Below are 21070 nucleotides of genomic sequence, written 5' to 3' on the forward strand. Positions count from 1 at the left end.
TGTGTGTGTGTACAGTACAGTAGGTGTGTGTTGAGTAATGAGTCTTGGCATAAAAACTGTGTCGGATGAATGAGGGCTGATAAAAGCTGCGTTTTCCAACGCCGACGTGGAACGCTGTGGGCTGGAACGCTCAGCGGAGAGGCGGGGTCTTTGGTGCATTGTGGGAGGCTTGCGTGATCAATCACGCAATACCACAGAACTCCACGGAAGTCAATCGTTTTCTGGAGAGCACACAAGGCAATGCATCTAAGAGGAACCGAAGACATGTAACACACACACACACACACACACACACACACACACACACACACACACACACACACACACACACACACACACAGGCTTGGGGAACGGTAACCAAAATCCAGTTCTGCCAAGAGCGTCTAAGCTTAATTCAACTAGCAGCATTTAAACAGTGAGAGAGGAACACTGATTTTGTGATCATCAGTCCAGATCCACACTGGAAAACAGCCTTCATTCATCTGACACAATTGTAAGCCAAAATTCATTACTCAATATTAAAGAAATATAGAGAGAGAGCCACTGTTTTGTAAGCACCAGTCTTAACAGTAACCTTAATTGTGTTCAAGCATGCATGTGAGACAGGGAGTGTGTGGGCCACACACTCCCTGTGTGAGCATTCGTTACAAGTTTGGACACACCTGATTGAATGTATTATCTTTTCTCCCCCATTGTCATAGCCATTTATTTCATATAGTCAAGTTGATGATCTATGTCTGAATTTCTTTCCTATGTATGCATCTCTTTTCCTACTTGAATAAAATATGAGTTAGTTTTGATCTAACACTTGGTCACTGTATAATTCCATGGGTGTTATTTCTTCTTTTTCAGACCCCCCGCCATTTTCTTCCCAATTGTACTTGGCCAATTTCCCCCTGCTGCCCCGGTCGCTGCCCCACCCTCTGGCGAACTGGGGAGAGCCGAGACTAGCACCATGCTTCCTCCGACACATGCACAGTTGCCTTCTTTTCACCTGACAGCGGGGAGCTTCACCGGCAGGACATAGCACGTGGGAGGATCACGCTATTCCCACCAGTTCCCTTCCACCCCGAACAGGCACCCCCGACCGACCAGAGGAGGCGCTAGTGCAGCGACTAGGACACATACCCTTAATCCGGTTTCCCACCCGCAGACACAGCCAATCGTGCCTGTATGGACGCCCGACCAAGCCGGAGGTAACACGGGGGCACGAACCTGCGACCCTCGTGTTGGTACGCACGATAGCACTACCCGGACGCCTGTTATCTCATAGTTTTGACGTCTTTACTATTATTCTCAAATGTGAAGCATAGTAAAAATAAAGAAACATGCGTGTCTTCTTTGACTGGTAGTGTACATTTAAGAGTGTGGGTGTGTTGGTTTCTGTAGGACTGGATGTGTGTAAGCTGGGCGGTGTGGGTGTGTTTGTTTCGTGTGTATCCTGGGCTGAGAGGAGCGGGCCAGACAGGGGCCAGTCTGCTGAGACTAATGTGTCCAGACTGAGTGCCTTAGAGAAGGTGGGGCAGACAGCAAAAACATAGCAGGGGCCCTTATCCATCATGGCAGATGGGCAGCAAAACAACATCACCCCATCTGTAGAATCAGTCTGCCCTGACACTAGGTAAGTGAAGCTTGAGTCCAAGACAATGATCAAAAATGCTGTGTCATTGTACAAACCAACTTTTCTCTGTTAAACTATACAGTATAGCTACAAATCAAATTCCAAAAAATATATTCTTTATGGTGTTAATTGGCATGTATAGATTTGAGGTTTTGTCCATTTCAGAATTTCCCTTTTAAGGAATTAATATTTTCACTTCACCACAACGCCAAGGTTATTCTTGTCATTCCACTACCAATGATGTACTGTACTGTACTGTACTTACAACTTGCTTTTAAGATGAAGCTTTTGCACACAAACCTGGTGCACACAAAGAAAGCCCCCCTTTTTTTTTACATCGAGCCAGCCATCTTTAAGTACGGTAGATGCAATTAGTGTAACTGAACCAACCAACCAACCAACCCCATCAAGTTTAATGCACAGAAGATGGAACACTGTATGAGACCACAATATTGAACGTCAATGGAGTTTTTGTGTGTGTGTGCATATACTGTACCAAATCACTATTCCACAAGGATAATATATATATATTTTTTTTTTGCTGAAAGTAAGCAAACTAGCTGTGTACTTCTTCGACACCTGAAGCAGAAACAAATGAAAATCAAAGTAAAAATGTATTATCTGAAATCTTCTTAACGATCTACCCCCTTTCTTCTCGGGACTTCACTTTAATTGCCCTAGCATAGCACTGTTCAATAAATTGTATTCCTAGAGTAAATGTATATTAAAAAAAAAACATATGAAACATGAGACATATATACCGCCAATTGTAAACACCAAAGCTGAGTTGAATAATGTCATTCACAATTTCATGTTAAATGAAAGGCAGCCAGGAATATGCAGGCACACAGACTCAAACACACACACACACACACACACGCACACGCACGCACACACACACACACACACACACACACACACACACACACACACACACACACACACACACGCATGCACGAACACACACACACACACACACACACATGAATATTCAACCGCGACATGTTGACGCCGAGATAGCACCAGGTTAATTCTGTTTTTGGTCTCCTGGCCTTTTCCAATGCGGACAAGCGTGCTCTTCAGATAATGACGGACACCAGACAGAATACCTGTTTGGATTTAACCTGGGCTGACACAACCTTTCAGCGTAATGAGGGGCGCTTACCTGGCACACTCCGAGTGCCGGACCCTCGGGCCGGGTGTTCGTGAGTTAACCGCTTTTAAAAAGGTTCCCGAAATACCAGAGGGGGGAGAGGCAAGACAAAGTGAATTGAACAGGAACACTAGCGGCTCGAATACAATAAACCCATCGCACAAAACCGGAGTCCCCTAAATCACGGGGGTCGTTAAATAAAGGGAAATGGGAGGAAATGGCCTACTTGAAAGTTGTTGCTACGCTCCCAAATAGAGCCCTATCGAACGCAACGGGGATGACGCAGTGTGCTCGGTGGAAAAGGGTCCATCACTGTCCATCTGCGTTCTTCCAGATGTACTGTAATGGAAGGTCACACAGTGTAGGAAGCTCTTCAGGAAGCTTGTACTGTATATATGTGGGTGATCGGTGTGCTCTTACTTGATGTTGTCCAGGCAACCGGAGTCAGGCTTCAAGATGGCCGTGTGATGGAACATCTTATAGAGAGCGATGCCCAGGAAAATCACATTGAGCTGAGAGAGGGAGAGAGACAGAGAGAAAGAGAGAGAGGGGGAGAGACATAGAGAGAGAGAGAGAGAGAGAGAGATGGGGGGGGGGGGAAGAGATTCAGACAGTGATGAAGCTTGTATGTCCCTTGTTTCACTTCCGTTCATTTTAAATCAAGGCACTTTGTAGCACAAAGTTGTAACGTTGCAGCATTCCCACTTTGCCAAACAGAGCGCAAAATCTCACGAAACTATGGGAGTGAGCGGGGAACGCCGAGACGGGACAGCTGCATACAGCACTTGTATGAGGCTCCGCGTATTCGCACTCATCTCGCCATATTCACACATTGACTCAACCGCAGGGAATAACTGTTTGTACTGCCGCATTCACTTTTCCTTTCCTGCTAGGATATCGTAATAGCCCGTCTGTGAAGGAGGTTCAACTCCTTGTACAGTTGCCACATCCGGGCAAACACGTTTGGTTTTAGTTGGAATTTTAGCGAAGGGCATAAATGTTTGAACGGCATTTTTATTTTTCTCCAAATGATAAAGATATAACATCGTGTTCGCTGCTGTATGCATTAACCGTATCTGAGCACCAGACTAGGAAGTCAAAAATATTCAGAAAGGTTTCAAAGACACACATACTGTAATAGCGCATTGGTGGGAGCTGAGTCAGGGTCATCTCAAGCACCTGGAATATCTGAGACCATTTCAAATACAATCGGGCCCATGTACTGTTACTGTAAGCCCAGCACACTCTGTAATTAGTCCAAAGAGAAGACAAACAGGTCACGTTTCTCTGCTGGAAATCGCAAAACTTGGATTCAAACTGAGCCACTGTGCATCTTCGGGATACCTCGTTAATAGAAAACGAGTGGGATTGTGGACACGGCATAGGGCTGTTTTTCAGATAGAACGATTCTGCACAAAATTACACCAATTAGCATGCTAACGGCCACCGCTGTTCACTGGGAGGTGACATTCAGATAACGGGAGGCTGCTCTGAAAATTTAGCTTTTTTTTTATTTTATTTTTTATACTGCTCATGAATGCATCATTGTCCCCAACCCCCCTTTCAAATTCCCACGGGGGGAGAGTTGCATCTGTGCTCCAGCTACTCTTTGGCAGTGTACTGTAGATATTCTTGTTTGTGAACGTTGGAGAGAAGGTGTGAGTCATAAGGCACATACAGTACAGATGCATTGTGGGTGATTACGCCAAACTGGAGCATGAAAATGCATTATGCATGTTAGCACCGGGATCTAAGCTGGGCATTACGAGTCGTATGTGCAGCGGGCTGTGTGTGTGTGTGTGTGTGTGTGTGTGTGTGTGTGTGTGTGTGTGTGTGTGTGTGTGTGTGTGTGCGCGTGTGTGTGTGTGCGCATTTGTGTGTGGCTTTTGTCGGAATTACAGTTGTTTGGGTATCGCCTACAGTAAATATGTAGGATGCGCGTAGAGCTGCTCCATCCTCAATGAAGTGATGAACTGTCCAGTTTGAGTAGGTTTTTGTCATATTTCTAGCTGATTTACTGATTGAAAATATTTCTTATGATGTCCGACTCAATGATGGGCACATCTCTGGCGTCACAATATTCACAACACAGCACTCAATTAAATTCATGAACACTAAATCTGACACCAAATCTAAAGCGGCTATCTTACATGCCTGCATATTAACCTGAAGGACAGAAATAATGTACAATAGTGACTAATGACTAGTGTGAGGTTAGTCAAAGACTGTCCTAGTTGCGAGAATGTGTGTGTGTGTGTGTGTGTGTGTGTGTGTGTGTGTGTGTGTGTGTGTGTGTGTACGCCCTCCTTGCATACGCTTGTATGAGGCACCTACACCCGTAGGTGCCTCCCTGCACCCGTAGGTGCCTCCCCGCGCCTCCCGAGGAGGAGACGGCTGAAAGGTAGCAGAGTCGGAAAGGGGAACAAAATCAATCATCATCGCAGAGCGGATTACTCCCAACACTGCATACTGAGCAGGGCTCGCCCTCGCCCTCGCTCTCGCTCTCTCTCTCTCTCCATTTCTCTTTCCCGCCAAAATGCTCTCAGTCAGTGGCTGCGGCGGGGTGACGAACCGCCATATATTTCGCACGCCCCTCATTCGTTTTCCTGGACGGCTCCGTGCCCGGCGGTGGCGTATATATGCTCAGCAGGCCAGGGAGGAGAGCGTGGGTGGAAGCTAGAAACGGGATCTCCGTGGACCATTTAAGCGGCGACCCGCAGGCTAAGTAGGGTTAATGAGTGCGGGGGGGGGGGGGGGGGATTCACGCTTACCATGATTATCAAGGTTGCTGGTCCTATGAAACTCCAAATGAAGTAGGTGTCCAGGCGAAGCCAGCAACTGCAACGAGAGAGAGAGAGAGAGAGAGAGGGGGGGAGTGAACAGGGCAAGATGGAGGAAGGGTTGGGGTAGTGACAGAGAGACAGAGACAGAGAGAGAGAGAGAGAAAGATTTGAGGTTACAGTTTTATATTCCTGCTCAGTGGGTATATATCAAGTGGGGAGGCTAGAGTGACGCAGAGGAATGGGCACTTCAAAACACAGATCCCCTCGAGGGGCCTGAAGAATGATGACCATCACTGAGGTTTTGGAGGGTAGCAGGATCTAAAGGGGGCTCTCAGTGTCATTGACAGCGACGGTGACGGCCTCTCATAGCCGGAACAGATGCAATCTAGACGGTTTTAACTTGACAACAATAACAACCATCACAACCCACCTGAATATCCGGTTTACTTGCTGTATAGATGCTGAGCGCAGGCTGATATTCGGCTCATATTAAATGTTAACGTTTAGGCCGTGTCTCCGACAGACGCAGTAACAAGGTAGCCTTTGTTGTTGTTGTTGTTGATAGTTGCCATAACAACCACCCCTGTCGGAAAGACGTGCACACGCTGGGTAGTAGGAAGCATTGTCGTCTGGTCCGGAGCTAGCCTGAGAGGCTAATAAAAGCTACAGAGTTACAGAGTAAGCTGACTATCAGTACGTTACTGCACGCATAGGCCTATCTTTACATTTAAACGTATAGCAAAAATAAAAAATAGAAATGGAAGTAGGCTATGTGAGTGTTTCCCCCTGAACAGCTGAGAAAGTGGACACTGCAAATAATTAGCACTGTGAAGCTGATACAATTCAGGTGGCGGTAATGCAACATTTAAGGATGCCAACCGCCATAAAACACAGAAGAAGAAGAAGAAGCTGAGAAGAAGGAAGTGCTGTGGGGTTGCAGCTGGTGAAAACCGGCGTCTATACAAAGGGGAGGAGATGCAGCAAAACTAGTAAAGGCTGTACCTCAAGGCTGCGTAATGAGGACGGCGACCAAGGTTTAGGTCAAATTCCTTTTTCAATTTGGCCGGTTAAGGTGGCAAATTACCATCGTTGATGATAATGTATGCGATGATTCAATTAGCTCCAAATTGGATCCCGACCGTATCCCACCAACGGGAGTGGATTGACCCCGGGCCCTGACCGGCATGACCACACACGCTCCTTAAGCACTCAACGTGTCCTACACATGTCCACGTTAACCCAGGACGACTCGCCACGACTCTGTATAGTCAAGTCAATAATGACATGATATGCAGCAGCCTTGACCTCACGCTTCTTCATATGGGAACGCCACAGAGGGTCCGCTGAAGAAAAGTGAATAGAGAACAAATGGCAGAAGCAAAGGGGGCCGATGGAAGGTGACAGGGCGAACTCCCTTTAAATGACCGGGGGAAAAAAGGAAAAGAAGAACTTGATTCATGACCTGTAGCTGAATTATTAATCTTTTAATCTCCGCTGCCGCAGCAGATAGATGCCTCCATTTTTGGCCACTGGGAAAATTACCGTCCATGCAGCCGCCTTGTCATTCAGGCTGACAGAGGGGCGAAATGGAAGTGGCAGAGAATTAGCTGTAACTCAATGGCATTTTAAGGCAGAAGTGAAATGTAGGGGCACTTCACAGGAACACAGCAGCGCCGGGCGTTGGACAGTAATATGGACGTGTTGAGGGGGAAAGAAATATAACATTACAGCGACTACATATCATGGAAGACACAATGTCATCTGCGGAATGGATATTTACAGTTGTTGCTCATTTCAATTGGCCAGATTACAGTGGTAATACCGCAGCGTTAATGCCACTGCCATGGCAGCAGTGAAGGGGGCTTATGTCATTTCAAGTTGAAATGAAAACGTGAAAATGTAAAGAAGACACCTACCACCATCTGGTGTTATATGCTGATGATGTTTTAGTCTTTATGGAGAACCCGGCACAATCGTTACCTAGTCTGATATCCATTTTTGTGGAGGAATTTGGCTGCCTATCTGGCTTTAAGATCAATTAGACCAAATCCTCCCTAATGCCCCTTAATGACGCAGTGAAAGCGCTTCAATTTACAGCTAATATCCCAGTCGTTTAGCAATTAAAAAACCTTGGATTACAAATATTGCCATTCTTATACCGTATTGTGACCCACAACTATTCAGACATATGAAACCAAATGAAAGCAGACTTGATCAGGTGGACTAGTCTTCGCAGCAGCTCTCTCCAGGCCCGTATCTCTATTGTCCATTTTTTTTTAACCCAGAATTAATTTTGTGAGCTCAATGATCCCCGTCGCTCCTCCTGTTAACGATTGGAAGAAAATTCATTCTGCTATTTCTCAATTTGTATGGAACAAAAAGCGTCCACGTGTGAAATTGTCTACTCTACAGAGAGTGAGGGGAGACGGTGGTCTAGCAGTGCCTAACTTTAACTTTGACTTGTGTTCATTCGGCCGTCATTTGTATGGTGTGATGCCAACACATCTGTCTCCTGGCGTAAGAAGAAAATAGTGTACAGCCATGGAACTTCTTTGTGTCAATATATCGGACGGCATGGTGGACAAGTGGTTAGCACTATTGCCTCACAGCAATAGTCCCAGGTCCTTTCTGTGTGGAGTTTGCATGTTCTCCCCGTGTTCGTGTGGGTTTCCTCCGGGTGCTCCGGTTTCCTCCCACCATCAAAGACATGTATGTTAGGGTTAATACTCCTGTCAGTGCCCCTGACCAAGGCACTGGAAAAAGAAGTAGAGTTGGTCCCCGGGCGCTGCACTGCGGCTGCTCCTATAGTTCTAGGAAGGTTCCTAGTAGAGGATGGGTCAAATGCAGATGATGAATTCCCCCACAGGGACAACAAGGGATAATATAACATGACAACATAACATACTATAATAATATCAATAAGCAATGTCAGCTATGCTTTGGCCTACTTATTTCCTATCTTATTCAGACCTGGCGTGCAGTTGAATCTCAATGCAAGATCTCCTGCAAGTGGCACACACTCTCACCGACATTTAACAACAAGACTACAACAACAAGACTACAAGGTGCATTGTGCTAGCCAGCATAATAGCTGCTAAGAAGTTGGTTGCGTTGCACTAGAAGCCTCCTCACTCTCTTAGTACCAGACACTGGGTCCTGAGATTACACTGGAAGCCTCCTCACTCTCTCTCTACCAGACACTGGAAGCCTCCTTACTCTCTCTCTACCAGACACTGGAAGCCTCCTCACTCTCTCTCTATCAGACACTGGAAGCCTCCTCACTCTCTTAGTACATTTTTGGATGTGATCTCCGTAAAGATGTCTCCAGCCAGAATCAATGGAGCTTATGAATCTTCGTTGAACAGCTGGCAAGATGCAGCCTATTCACTTAAAGGTCTCTTAGGGTGAATTCCTCCTTACCCGCTGTTCTTTGGACCTGTGTGTGTGTGTGTGTGTGTGTGTGTGTGTGTGTGTGTGTGTGTGTGTGTGTGTGTGTGTGTGTGTGTGTGTGTGTGTGTGTGTGTGTGTGTGTGTGTGTGTCGTGTCGTGTCGTGTCTGGATGGGGGCTTTTTTCTTTCCTTTTTTCTTTGTGTCATATTACTTGTTACTTTGTATTTGGTTTCTTTTCGATTTCTGCAGTTGAATGTTATTTGCTGTTGCCATTTACTGAATTGTTTTGTTTTGTTTATTGTATATTATGTACCACTTGTTTTCTGATGTTTGTATTGTGATGTGTTAAAAAAAAATGTTGCAGCATCACCGTGGTAACCCAGCAGTAAAGCAGCCAAACAAAACAAGTAACAACTGTAGGCATATTCTGTTATACAAAACTTTTTTTTTTGTTTGGATGCCAAAAAAACGTTTCTCATCTCGCACATCTTGAAGCCATTATGCTAGCAACACAAAGCAATACAATGCCGCAGCATGCTGCGCTGAATGCAATGTTGTTCCCATTTGCTTGGAGAAAAACAAAAGGGGGACATCTCCAGTATTTACAGGCAGATTTCAAATTCGGGCGAGAAGCTCCACTCTGCCACGGCCAAGTTTACACATCTGTTCCACTTCTGCTTTCCACAGAACTGTGCTGCAAAATAGGAGACAATACTTTCAAACAAGAGAGAACATGTGAAGAGACGACAAGACCAAAATTCACTGTTCCTTTGCTGTTGCCGGGACGCGATATGTCTCCCCCCTCACTGATATCAAAAAACACAGCACAAACACAAAGACGCACAAAACAAACGCCACTCCGCCGCCTCATCAAAGGCTCCGCGCTCCACCGTTAGAAATGATGCTGAAAGCTCGATTGTTCCTCTTTACCGGATTTTTCCCCCAGAAAGATCTAAAGACGTGGTGGGTGGTGGAGGCTGCAGGCTGTCATGTGACGTGGTGGGTGGGGGAGGCTGCGGGCTGTCATGTGACGTGGTGGGTGGGGGAGGCTGCAGGCTGTCATGTGACGTGGTGGGTGGGGGAGGCTGCGGGCTGTCATGTGACGTGGTGGGTGGGGGAGGCTGCCGGCTGTCATGTGACGTGGTGGGTGGTGGAGGCTGCAAGCTGTCATGTGACGTGGTGGGTGGCGGAGGCTGCAGGCTGTCATGTGACGTGGTGGGTGGCGGAGGCTGCAGGCTGTCATGTGACGTGGTGGGTGGGGGAGGCTGCGGGCTGTCATGTGACGTGGTGGGTGGCAGAGGCTGCAGGCTGTCATGTGACGTGGTGGGTGGCAGAGGCTGCGGGCTGTCATGTGACGTGGTGGGTGGGGGAGGCTGCAGGCTGTCATGTGACGTGGTGGGTGGTGGAGGCTGCAGGCTGTCATGTGACGTGGTGGGTGGCGGAGGCTGCAGGCTGTCATGTGACGTGGTGGGTGGCGGAGGCTGCAGGCTGTCATGTGACGTGGTGGGTGGGGGAGGCTGCGGGCTGTCATGTGACGTGGTGGGTGGCAGAGGCTGCAGGCTGTCATGTGACGTGGTGGGTGGGGGAGGCTGCAGGCTGTCATGTGACGTGGTGGGTGGCAGAGGCTGTGGGCTGTCATGTGACGTGGTGGGTGGCAGAGGCTGCGGGCTGTCATGTGACGTGGTGGGTGGTGGAGGCTGCGGGCTGTCATGTGACGTGGTGGGTGGTGGAGGCTGCAGGCTGTCATGTGACGTGGTGGGTGGTGGAGGCTGCAGGCTGTCATGTGACGTGGTGGGTGGCGGAGGCTGCGTGCTGTCATGTGACGTGGTGGGTGGTGGAGGCTGCAGGCTGTCATGTGACGTGGTGGGTGGCGGAGGCTGCGGGCTGTCATGTGACGTGGTGGGTGGGGGAGGCTGCAGGCTGTCATGTGACGTGGTGGGTGGGGGAGGCTGCCGGCTGTCATGTGACGTGGTGGCTTTGGAGCGCATCTATTCTTGCATTCCTCCCTGACATGCTGCATTTGCACAAGTCCCATTCCGATTCCTTCAGTACCACAGCGATAGGAAACCATGAAATGTGTCCCTGCTAACGCTACCCGGTGCGACGCCAAACAGCTGACGCGTCATTTCAGTTCAGAGAGAATGTAGTTCTTTGAGCTGAGGCCAATTAATCGGCAAAGACTTTTTCTTTTTGCAAGAGAGCGAGATAGAAACTAGTTTTAATGGCACGGTACACTGATGAGTCATGCATGGTACACTGATGAGTCATGCACGGTACACTGATGAGTCATGCATGGTACACTGATGAGTCATGGAGGGTACACTGATGAGTCATGCATGTACACTGATGAGTCATGCATGGTACACTGATGAGTCATGCACGGTACACTGATGAGTCATGCAGGGTACACTGATGAGTCATGCATGGTACACTGATGAGTCATGCATGGTACACTGATGAGTCATGCACGGTACACTGATGAGTCATGCAGGGTACACTGATGAGTCATGCATGGTACACTGATGAGTCATGCATGGTACACTGATGAGTCATGCAGGGTACACTGATGAGTCATGCATGGTACACTGATGAGTCATGCACGGTACACTAATGAGTCATGCATGGTGAGCCAAGCATGTCATTTATTTGGGCCAAGTAGATCACGATAGCAGCATCTGATTATTATGATATGACGAGTCGTCCCCCTCTCTCCATACCAATGGCACATTCTGCCTTGAAGTATGAGCTCAAACCGTAGCCTACGCTGGTGTGTAAAAGTGATCAAAAATGTGCACCAAATATTCTCTGTCTTCAATGCTGCAGAAATAGTAACTGGGCTACTGAAATACTAATTAGACTACTGAAATAGTAACTGGAATACTGAAATAGTAATTAGACTACTGAAATAGTAACTGGAATACTGAAATACTAATTAGACTAGTGAAATAGTAACTGGAATACTGAAATAGTAATTAGACTAGTGAAATAGTAACTGGAATACTGAAATACTAATTAGACTACTGAAATAGTAACTGGAATACTGAAATACTAATTAGACTACTGAAATAGTAACTGGAATACTGAAATACTAATTAGAATACTGAAATAGTAACTGGACTACTGAAATACTAATTAGACTACTGAAATAGTAACTGGAATACTGAAATACTAATTAGACTACTGAAATAGTAACTGGACTACCGAAATACTAATTAGACTACTGAAATAGTAACTGGAATACTGAAATACTAATTAGACTACTGAAATAGTAACTGGACTACTGAAATACTAATTAGACTACTGAAATAGTAACTGGAATACTGAAATAGTAATTAGACTACTGAAATAGTAACTGGAATACTGAAATAGTAATTAGACTACTGAAATAGTAACTGGACTACTGAAATAGTAACTAGACTACGGAGGAGTGACAGCAGTTTTCTTTAAAGACAAAGGGTCACCCCGTCTCCCTAGTTTACCGGCTGTTACAGTACTGTTTTATTACTTTCATTTGACTGGGGAAATTAAGAACACATTGTCATTTACTGATGTGCCCTGAGGGAGTATTTTCATTGGGAAGGAGGGCCATCGACGGGTGTACACACACACACACACACACACACACACACACACACACACACACACACACACACACACACACACACACACACATCACACAGACACACACACACACACACACACACACACACACACACACACACACACACACAAACACACACACACACACACCTCAGAGTAGAAGCACCTCCTTGTTTCACTGACCCCTGAGCAGCCTTATTGGCGTAATGGTGAGTAAAGTGCCTTAAATCACAGCCTCACAGGGTTATGGCTTTCATAAAACAGTTGCTACATATAGCCTAACTAGTAATGGTAATATTGATAGCAAATAAGCATTCTTCCACCGAGCAATGTAGTCCTTCCAGTCAGTTCAACGTTCGCACATCATCTGATTCTGTGCTAGACAGGAAGGAGATACGCCCGCAAAACCAGCGCAAGTTACGCCAGAAACAGTATTCCCTCCGTAGCGTAGCTGCAAGGATAGCAGCATTATTGCTGAAATATCAACAACCGGACAAGGGATTTGAAAGCTGATGCCTCCCATAGGAAGAGCGTGACTCAAAATGGTTAACGGCTGACAGAGATGGGGACTTGGACTTGAGACTTGGACTTGAGTCGCACTTAAGTCACACACACAGTGACTTGAGACTTGACTTGAGACTCGTCCTCAAAGACTTGAGACTTGACTTGGACTTGAAGGTTTGGGTCTTGCGAACAATCTTTATTTTAAATTGTATTTTTTGGTGCATTAACATTAAGGAAACGTCTACTAATGATAATGTCAAACTTCAATGCTGATACTGTATGCTAATAAAGGAGTGAGGACAACCCTTTTCCCACCCCTAGGTAAGTCAGAGACGGTCAATATCAGAGCGAGAAACCCCATCTTCCAGTCACTTCCTGTATCTGTGCCAAGCCATGGCCAAGCCCACTTAGGAGACTTGCGGCAGGTCCTGAGTCTATTGGAGTCAATGGGAGGAGTGAACGTGAATGATCACAGATTATGACAGGTGATCACGTGACCGTTTAGGAGACCGGCAGAGTACCGTTTCTTATTATAGAGACACTACATGAAATAGGCCACGCCCATCACGGAAGCTTTCCTCTCACTTCCACACACCAGCGTCATTTTCCTTGAATTAAAAATAGCTAAAAGCTGTTGTGTGGTGGGCTGCGCAGACAACAAATGTAAAACATCGCCAATTAAAGTTTTTTTGTACTCCTGAGCAAAACAAGGAAGCCATTGAGAATTGGCGAGAAGAAAAATGTGGATCTAGCTGTCAATGAAGTAAGTTGGAGTGTTCATCTTCCGTATATACTGTATGATCTTTGTGTGCAACACGTGACATAGGAGAACGCCAGGATTGGGGGGCGGGGGGTGGGAGTTTTTGTTTTCCCCCGTGTTGGGCGTGGTTTCTGAATGATGGCGCGCTCCGCAGTGTCTCTATTGGCGGAGCCTGCAGTGGTGTGTCTCTATCTAATATTAAAGGTCTCTGGCTAAGTAGATCGCCACGTGTCACACTTTGTCCCGTCCCCCATCCTTCAACAGCTGCGGATAATTGTTCCACCGGTGGCACATTTTAATTATTCACGTGATGCCAAGACTCGGGCGGTGGCAGCTATCACCTCATCCATCACCAACAACTATGGCTCCACTAATCTACAAATGCACTAACAGTTTGTGTGTGTGTGTGTGTGCGTGTGTGTGTGTGTGTGTGTGTGTGTGTGTGTGTGTGTGTGTGTGTGTGTGTGTGTGTGTGTGGCATGCGTGCGTGCGTGCGTGTGTGTGTGTGTGTGTGTGTGTGCGTGCGTGCGTCTGTCATATATGATAAATATCTCGGAAACAAACTGCTGATGCTGGTCTTCATTATTTTCAGATGGTTAGAGATTGACAGAGGAGAAGAATGGCGGCAACGATCCTCTGCCTGGCATCGCACTGTTCACAGACCAGTTTCCATTTCAGAGGAAAGGAAAGGGGCTGGAGCTTCTGTAGGAAATGCAAAAAGGCACTGGTTCTCCCCCTCTCTCTCTCTCTCTCTCTCTCTCTCTCTCTCTCTCTCTCTCCCGCTTTTTTTTGGATCAAGTTTTTTTTCCGGATTTTTCCTCCCATTTCCTCCCCAGTTGTACTTGGCCAATTCCCCTTGCTGTCCCGGCCGTCGGTCCTCCCCCTCCGCCGATGTGCAGTCGCCAGCCTCTTCTTTTCACCTGACAGTGAGGAGTTTCACCGGCAGCACGTAGCGCGTGGGAGGGTCACGCTATCATTCCACCCATTTCCCCTCCCCCCAAACAGATGCCCGGACTGACCAGAGGAGGCACTAGTGCAGCGACCAGGACTCATACCCCACCAGCTTCCCACCCGCAGACACGACCAATTGTGTCCGTAGGAACGTCTGACCAAAACCGGAAGGACCGCTACCGGGAATTGAACCCGGGTCTCCCCGCCGTGGTAGGCGAGTGCTTTTACCTCTACACGACCCAGACGTCTCTCTCAAATCTCTCCATCTCTGTTCTCGACCCTGGGTGCAGTAATTTGTGCGTTCTGTAAATGTTGAAGGCATTAACCACAATAGCCTGACATTCATCTGGCAATACTGTATCTCCTAGCATTTTTCACTGTCAAAACAACGTCAAATCAGCACAAGTACGCAGCCTGAGTAACCGTCGGGCTTCATTAAAAGTTGATGATGAGCGATAGCTATAGGAGCACCTTCTACAGTACCGTTAAAAACCCCTCAAACCAACGCAAACAGCTGTCACGTTGTTAGCAGCATTTGTGTCGCCATAGATACACATAGGAAGGCGGGGCTAAGGGACACTAGGAGGGTGAAGACTCATTCATATCTTCTACATTGTCATCAATTTTGTATCTTTTTTTTTTGCCATGTCAGCTTTTAGCTGCACTGTCAATTTCAGTAAACTCTTAACACTAACAGGCACAAGTGGTAGGAACTTAGCATAGCATTGCTAGTGCAAGTATCTTGGGTCCTTGCACCTTGTGCAAAGCTGACTTGCATTGAGAATCTATGGCAAATATGCATAACTTCTATACTATAGCATGCCATACTTAAATATCTGATTCAGCATTTGTCCCATAATATTAAAGGGGCCAGAAACACTAAAACATGACTTGAAATGTTAACTGATATCTAGGTGTAAGTTAGACACATGATCACAGACAAATGAGGGCATTGGCCTAATTTGACGAGTTCATTCAGAGATGAATCCATAGATGATTGTGTGAAGCAATGTCAATTTCGACCATGTTTAAGGCGCGCCCTTCCATTCTGCACACCGATGCTTGATGATGGGGTTGGGAGTTTTGAACATGAAAATGCTTTGTGAAGATACTAGTTAGACCACCACAGAAAACAAGTTCACTTTAAATAGAGTTCAAGGGAATTTCCTCCTCTGGAACACTGATTGACTTGTTTATTTACTGCTCAGAAATTTACTTCTGAGAAGAAGAAAAAAAAGAAAAGAAAAAAAATCTAACTATAACAACGCTCCAATCCATTGGTTTGAACCCAGTGGTTTGGACCAATCAGCGTGGAGGAGGCGGTCCTCCACATCCTCCTGGTTGAAGTATATTTTTAAAGTGACTGCCTTATTTAACCAGTTTCTAGGCTCGAGTTTCCAGATAGTTATGTAAAACAAACCATCTGACAGCGTCAGTTTATCTTAAAAAAAAAAAAATCTTCTTAGTTAAGGTTTGGTAAAGGGAAACTACGTTCTTCCGCCACATTCAGACAGATGGTGAAGTCAAAAACCTCTATTTCCCAGCTAGCTCCAGCGATACTCACACTCGGTCGGTGCCGTAGCTGCGGTAGTCCACCGCGGCCGAGACGGCCACGATGAGCGCCGGAACGCCGTAGCCCACCAGGTAGAAGTAGCGGCGGCGCGAGTGCTCGCTCTCAAACACCTCCACCAGCATGATGTAGAGCTGCACGCCCTCCAGGAACATCCAGGTGAACGCAGCCAGGAAGAAGAAGTGCAGCAGGGCGGCGAAGACAGCACACGCAATCTGAGGAGGAGCGAGGCAAACCAGGAAGAGACGAGAGAGAGAGACAAGAAGACAGAGAGATGGAGAGGGAGAGAGATGGGAGAAGTGAGCATTTACTGTATCTAAAAGCATAATTCAATCAAATCTGAACCTGGCATTCGGTTGACTTCATAAAGGATTAAATGTAGGGAGCCACAATTATATCGGCACGTCATGTGTATCGGCCGATAAAGGCTTTCAAATGAAATATCGCCATCGGCCCGAAATGAACTTTTCTGGCGATATAACAGGCCGGATATATTATGCTTTAATTATGTCCAAAATATTGCATGTTTTACATAACCTACATAACATAAAGTTGAAGTAGTTTCCTTATTTTGCCCAGTAAATGTGTACATTTTCAAAAGCATTGTGTTTATGTCTGCATCTGCGAGTGGGCCAACATGATAAGAGCAGACATATTAATGTGTTAATTCCACTCCAGGAGAGACTTGATGCTCTCTGAAATTAGGTGGGGGGAGGGGGGGGGGATTTGTGCATATATCGGTATTGGTATCTGCAAATATCTGCATATCAGATATCGGCCAAAAAAAATCCAACATCATGTATCCCTAATTAAATGCCTTGCTAAAGGGCACAGCATCACTGGCAAAGTGAAGCAATCCCATCGACCAAGCAGCTTCTTTCGACCTCTCCATGTTTCTGGCTCCCTAACAATTAGCATGGCAAAGTCCGGGCCAGCTTTGTTTGGCTGTAGCGATTGGATGTTTGCCTATAGTTGACTGGCCAACCAATGCCACGGCTCGTGAGACCATGTGGTCGGGTTTGGCTGTAGCCATTGGATGTTTGCCTATAGTGACTGGCCAACCAATGCCACGGCTCGTGAGACCATGTGGTCGGGTTTGGCTGTAGCCATTGGATGTTTGCCTATAGTGACCGGCCAACCAATGCCACAGCTCGTGAGCACATGTGGTCTGGTTTGCTGGAGCTGGCATGGATGACAGGAGGGTTATGAAGAACGGAAGTCAACAGTCCAAAAGAGCCATTGGAGCTTATTGTATTGTACCACACCCAGGTTCAAACATGCATGTAGTTACATACTCGGTCACACACACGCGCGCGCGCGTGCACACACGCACACGCACACACACACACAGACACGCACGCACACACAAGAATAGCACTTCCATGGATTGAAGTAATTATTGGCACAATTGAACATAACTGGGTTATTTTGACACTGAAATGGATTGAGTCAAATAACTAAAAGGTTGAGTGGACATTAATTGCAGTCCAGGAGAGTGGTCTTTGAGTTAGGCTCTGAATCACACCTATAAAATCTTATGGAAGGGAAAAGCACAGGGCCAACGCATAAGCTTTAACTTCATAGTGAAGTAGCTTTGCCACTTCTAAACTACGGCATGCAATTAATTATTGGATACAGTACTGATGAAAAATAATAATACAATTAAAATGGCATTTCCTCGCACAGCTCACTCATAATTGACTTAAAAATGCGTAATTTTCATTTTAATCAACAGGACTTTTAGTTGCATAAGCACATAATCAACACGCTGATTCGATTAGCACCCCAGCTAATGATCTTCATTACTCCTCCATGAATTTATTACGTCAATTTACCATAATTTACCTGCACTGATAAAATATGTGTGGACTCTATGTATTGTCTAGTATGCAATAAGGCCCATTCAATAAATAAATAAATAAATAAATAAATAAATAAATAAATAAATAAATAAATAAATGCGTGTGTGATCATTTTCTTACTGTGCTCACAGAGAGCCAATTGCATTCACAACCACTCCAACTTTCTTTCTAGGAGAACAAATCTGACTGTGTACTTTTCCTCATTACCAAGCAAACATGGCATGATTGTGACAAGCTGTAGGTGGAACCATCCCCTCTGGCTTCCCTGTATATAAAGTAATGACTCCACATTTGTCCATGCTATGAGTGGCACGCACACACACACACGCACACACACACACGCACGTACGCAAGCACGCACGCGCACACACACACACAATCGGGAGATGATTGTGCAGTGACAGCATGCCTCCACCTCCTCACCACAGCCCAGCTCCTACAGGAAAGTAATGGCATCTAACTGCAGCCATTAGAGAGGAGGGTTGAGTGTGCTGAACGGCTTAATCCAGATTATCCACAGCTTTTGCAAATTGGTCAACCGCACCGAGAGAGGGCCTGGTGCGATATGTACAACAATGATATCGCAAAAACACACTGACCAAGTACAAGCCAGTCAGTTTGCAGGTGTGTGTGTGTGTAGCGTCTGAATCAGACTGTAAAAAAAAAAGTGGTCCTAGTAAGCGTGACGTCACCCAGGCGACCTGCCAATCATGCCCCAAAACATAGTCTGGTTTATCGTCTGTTTTACTCTAAATGGGACCATCATTTACTAAATGAACATCATGATGTATTGAAGAAGACTTGAAACTAGCAATTGAGACCTTAAACTCATTCGGAAAGTGTTTACTGAGGTAATCAATCAAGTCGTATTCTTTTTCTATTGACTTCTATACAATCAGACTTCTCTTTGCAGCCATTGACTGCATAAACGAGTGAGTTATATAAAAGTTAAATAGTTGTCATGAACGGTGAAATTAGCTATAGACGGTTTTAACTTGACAACAATAACAACCGTCACAACCCACCTGAATATCCGGTTTACTTCCTGTATACATAGCTGAGCGGTGCCGCGTCTATGTGCCGACAGGCTGCAATGCCGATAGCCCACAAGCAGAACCAGCTGAGCGAGGCGGTGTGCAGCGTGTCGGGGGGCCGGCTGGAGCTAAGCTCTCCCAACCCCCACGCCTAAACCTAACCTCTCCCCACGCCTAAACCTAACCTCCTCCCCCAGACCCTAACCCTAAACCTAACCTCTCCCACCCCTCACACCTAAATCTAACCTCCCCCAGACCCTAACCCCAAACCTAACCTCGGTAATGTAACATTTAAGGATGCCAACCGCGATAAAACACCAAAGAAGAAGCTGAGAAAAAGGAAGTGCTGTGGGGTTGCACCTGGTGAAAACCGTCTATAGAGTCAAAACCGTTATATTATTTTGTACCGTGCTGCAAGCATGTGTATTTCTGCTGTAAAGTCGGGGATTTCAATAGGGGGGTGAATGGGGGATGACTCCCTTTTGCAGCCAGCCTCAAGTGGCCATTCAAGGAACTGCAGTTTTTGGTACTTGGTACGCTGGACTCATATTTCAGAACCGGTACTCCTCCCTCAGTCTGAATGTGTGGGTTGAGTGTCTGTGTGAGACAGAGAATTGGATGAGGATGTGAGTACGCCTGTGTGCGCTTGCATCTGTACACCCAACGGAGGGAACATTTGTTGAATCATAAAATCATCTGATTCCTTTCTCTCAATATTTCATCCGAACGAGCCAGGCAGAATTACATGACGTTCTGGGCTATGGGGATTCACTGGAAAGTACCACTCAGAGCACGACATGACATCGGTCGTTACATCTTCCCCCCAAAAATGCGAGCTTACTCGGAAAAACTACAAATCTAGAGAGGAGATGGGGAATCCACGATGTAAGCGGACAATCATGGCAAGCTCTAGGGGAAGAGAATGAAAACATGTACTGTATATTGTGGAGACTGAAGGTGTTGGCTCTTCAAATATGGCAAAACACTTTGAGCGTTGTGCGCATGCAAACTTGAAACAGAGAGTTTCATCACTTTGTCCGGTGTGACTACCTGTTAGAAGATAAAACCGACTGAGACCGTTTGCTGAAAGGTCATAAAACTTGGCAAAAGAAAATTATGAACTGATTTGTAAATGGAGGAGTTGAAAGATACGAGTTAAACGGGCCAGGTCATGATTTTGTTCTCCAATACTTTGCCGTGGCTTCTTGATTCGCTTCATTTAGCTCTTATGGTGGCATGGGGTTTTGAGAGAACTGCTCTGAAAGGGATCTAACCTCAAGATTGGTATTAATATTCACATTTAAAATGACTCCCTAAAGTGTTTTAGATTAATAATTTTACTTTGGATGAAGATTTTGAGAGACAGAAATTCCTTTGTGTTGACTTTTGGATTTGCTTCATTTAGCTCTATTGGTGCCATGGGTTTTGAGAGAACTGAAAAGCCAAGTTATAAAGGATCTAACTGCAAGATCAGTAGTAATATCCACTTTTAAAAATGACTCCCTAAAGTGTTTAGATGAATAATTTTACTTTGGGTGAAGAGTTTGAGAGAGACAACCCATTGTGCAAAGCTAGGTCATATCACAGCATGCTAATGTCGGTTTTTCTAAATTCAAATCCCTAATATTCTGTTTGAAGAGCACATACAAGAGAGTTTGGGATTCTGGTGTTGATATCAAATTATAACACTGCTATTGCACTGAATAAAACAATATATTAACTATACATTTGAACATTATTACCCTAATAAACGATCTCCTCCTGGCTGAATTCTCAATATTGAACTCAATGTTCTATTTCACCAGGCTATGAAATATTCTGCTGGCTCTGCTGCACCCACCA

The 21070-nt window shown here is 45.9% G+C and overlaps 1 protein-coding gene across 1 annotated transcript in view; it reads right to left on the reverse strand.

Moving 5' to 3' along the window:
• LOC310780144 (adhesion G protein-coupled receptor L3) overlaps positions 1-21070 on the reverse strand; it is a 212853-nt gene that overhangs the window by 24866 nt on the left and 166917 nt on the right. The window contains exons 15-17 of the mRNA XM_083640702.1: positions 16327-16547; positions 5546-5612; positions 3195-3286 (exon numbers count right to left, since the gene is read on the reverse strand). Of these exons, the coding sequence (XP_083496828.1) occupies positions 3195-3286; positions 5546-5612; positions 16327-16547 (380 nt within the window). The remainder of the gene's footprint in view (positions 1-3194; positions 3287-5545; positions 5613-16326; positions 16548-21070) is intronic.

This window comes from Poromitra crassiceps (assembly GCF_964638095.1).
Source record: "Poromitra crassiceps genome assembly, chromosome: 7".
NCBI classification, from domain to species: Eukaryota; Metazoa; Chordata; class Actinopteri; order Beryciformes; family Melamphaidae; genus Poromitra; species Poromitra crassiceps.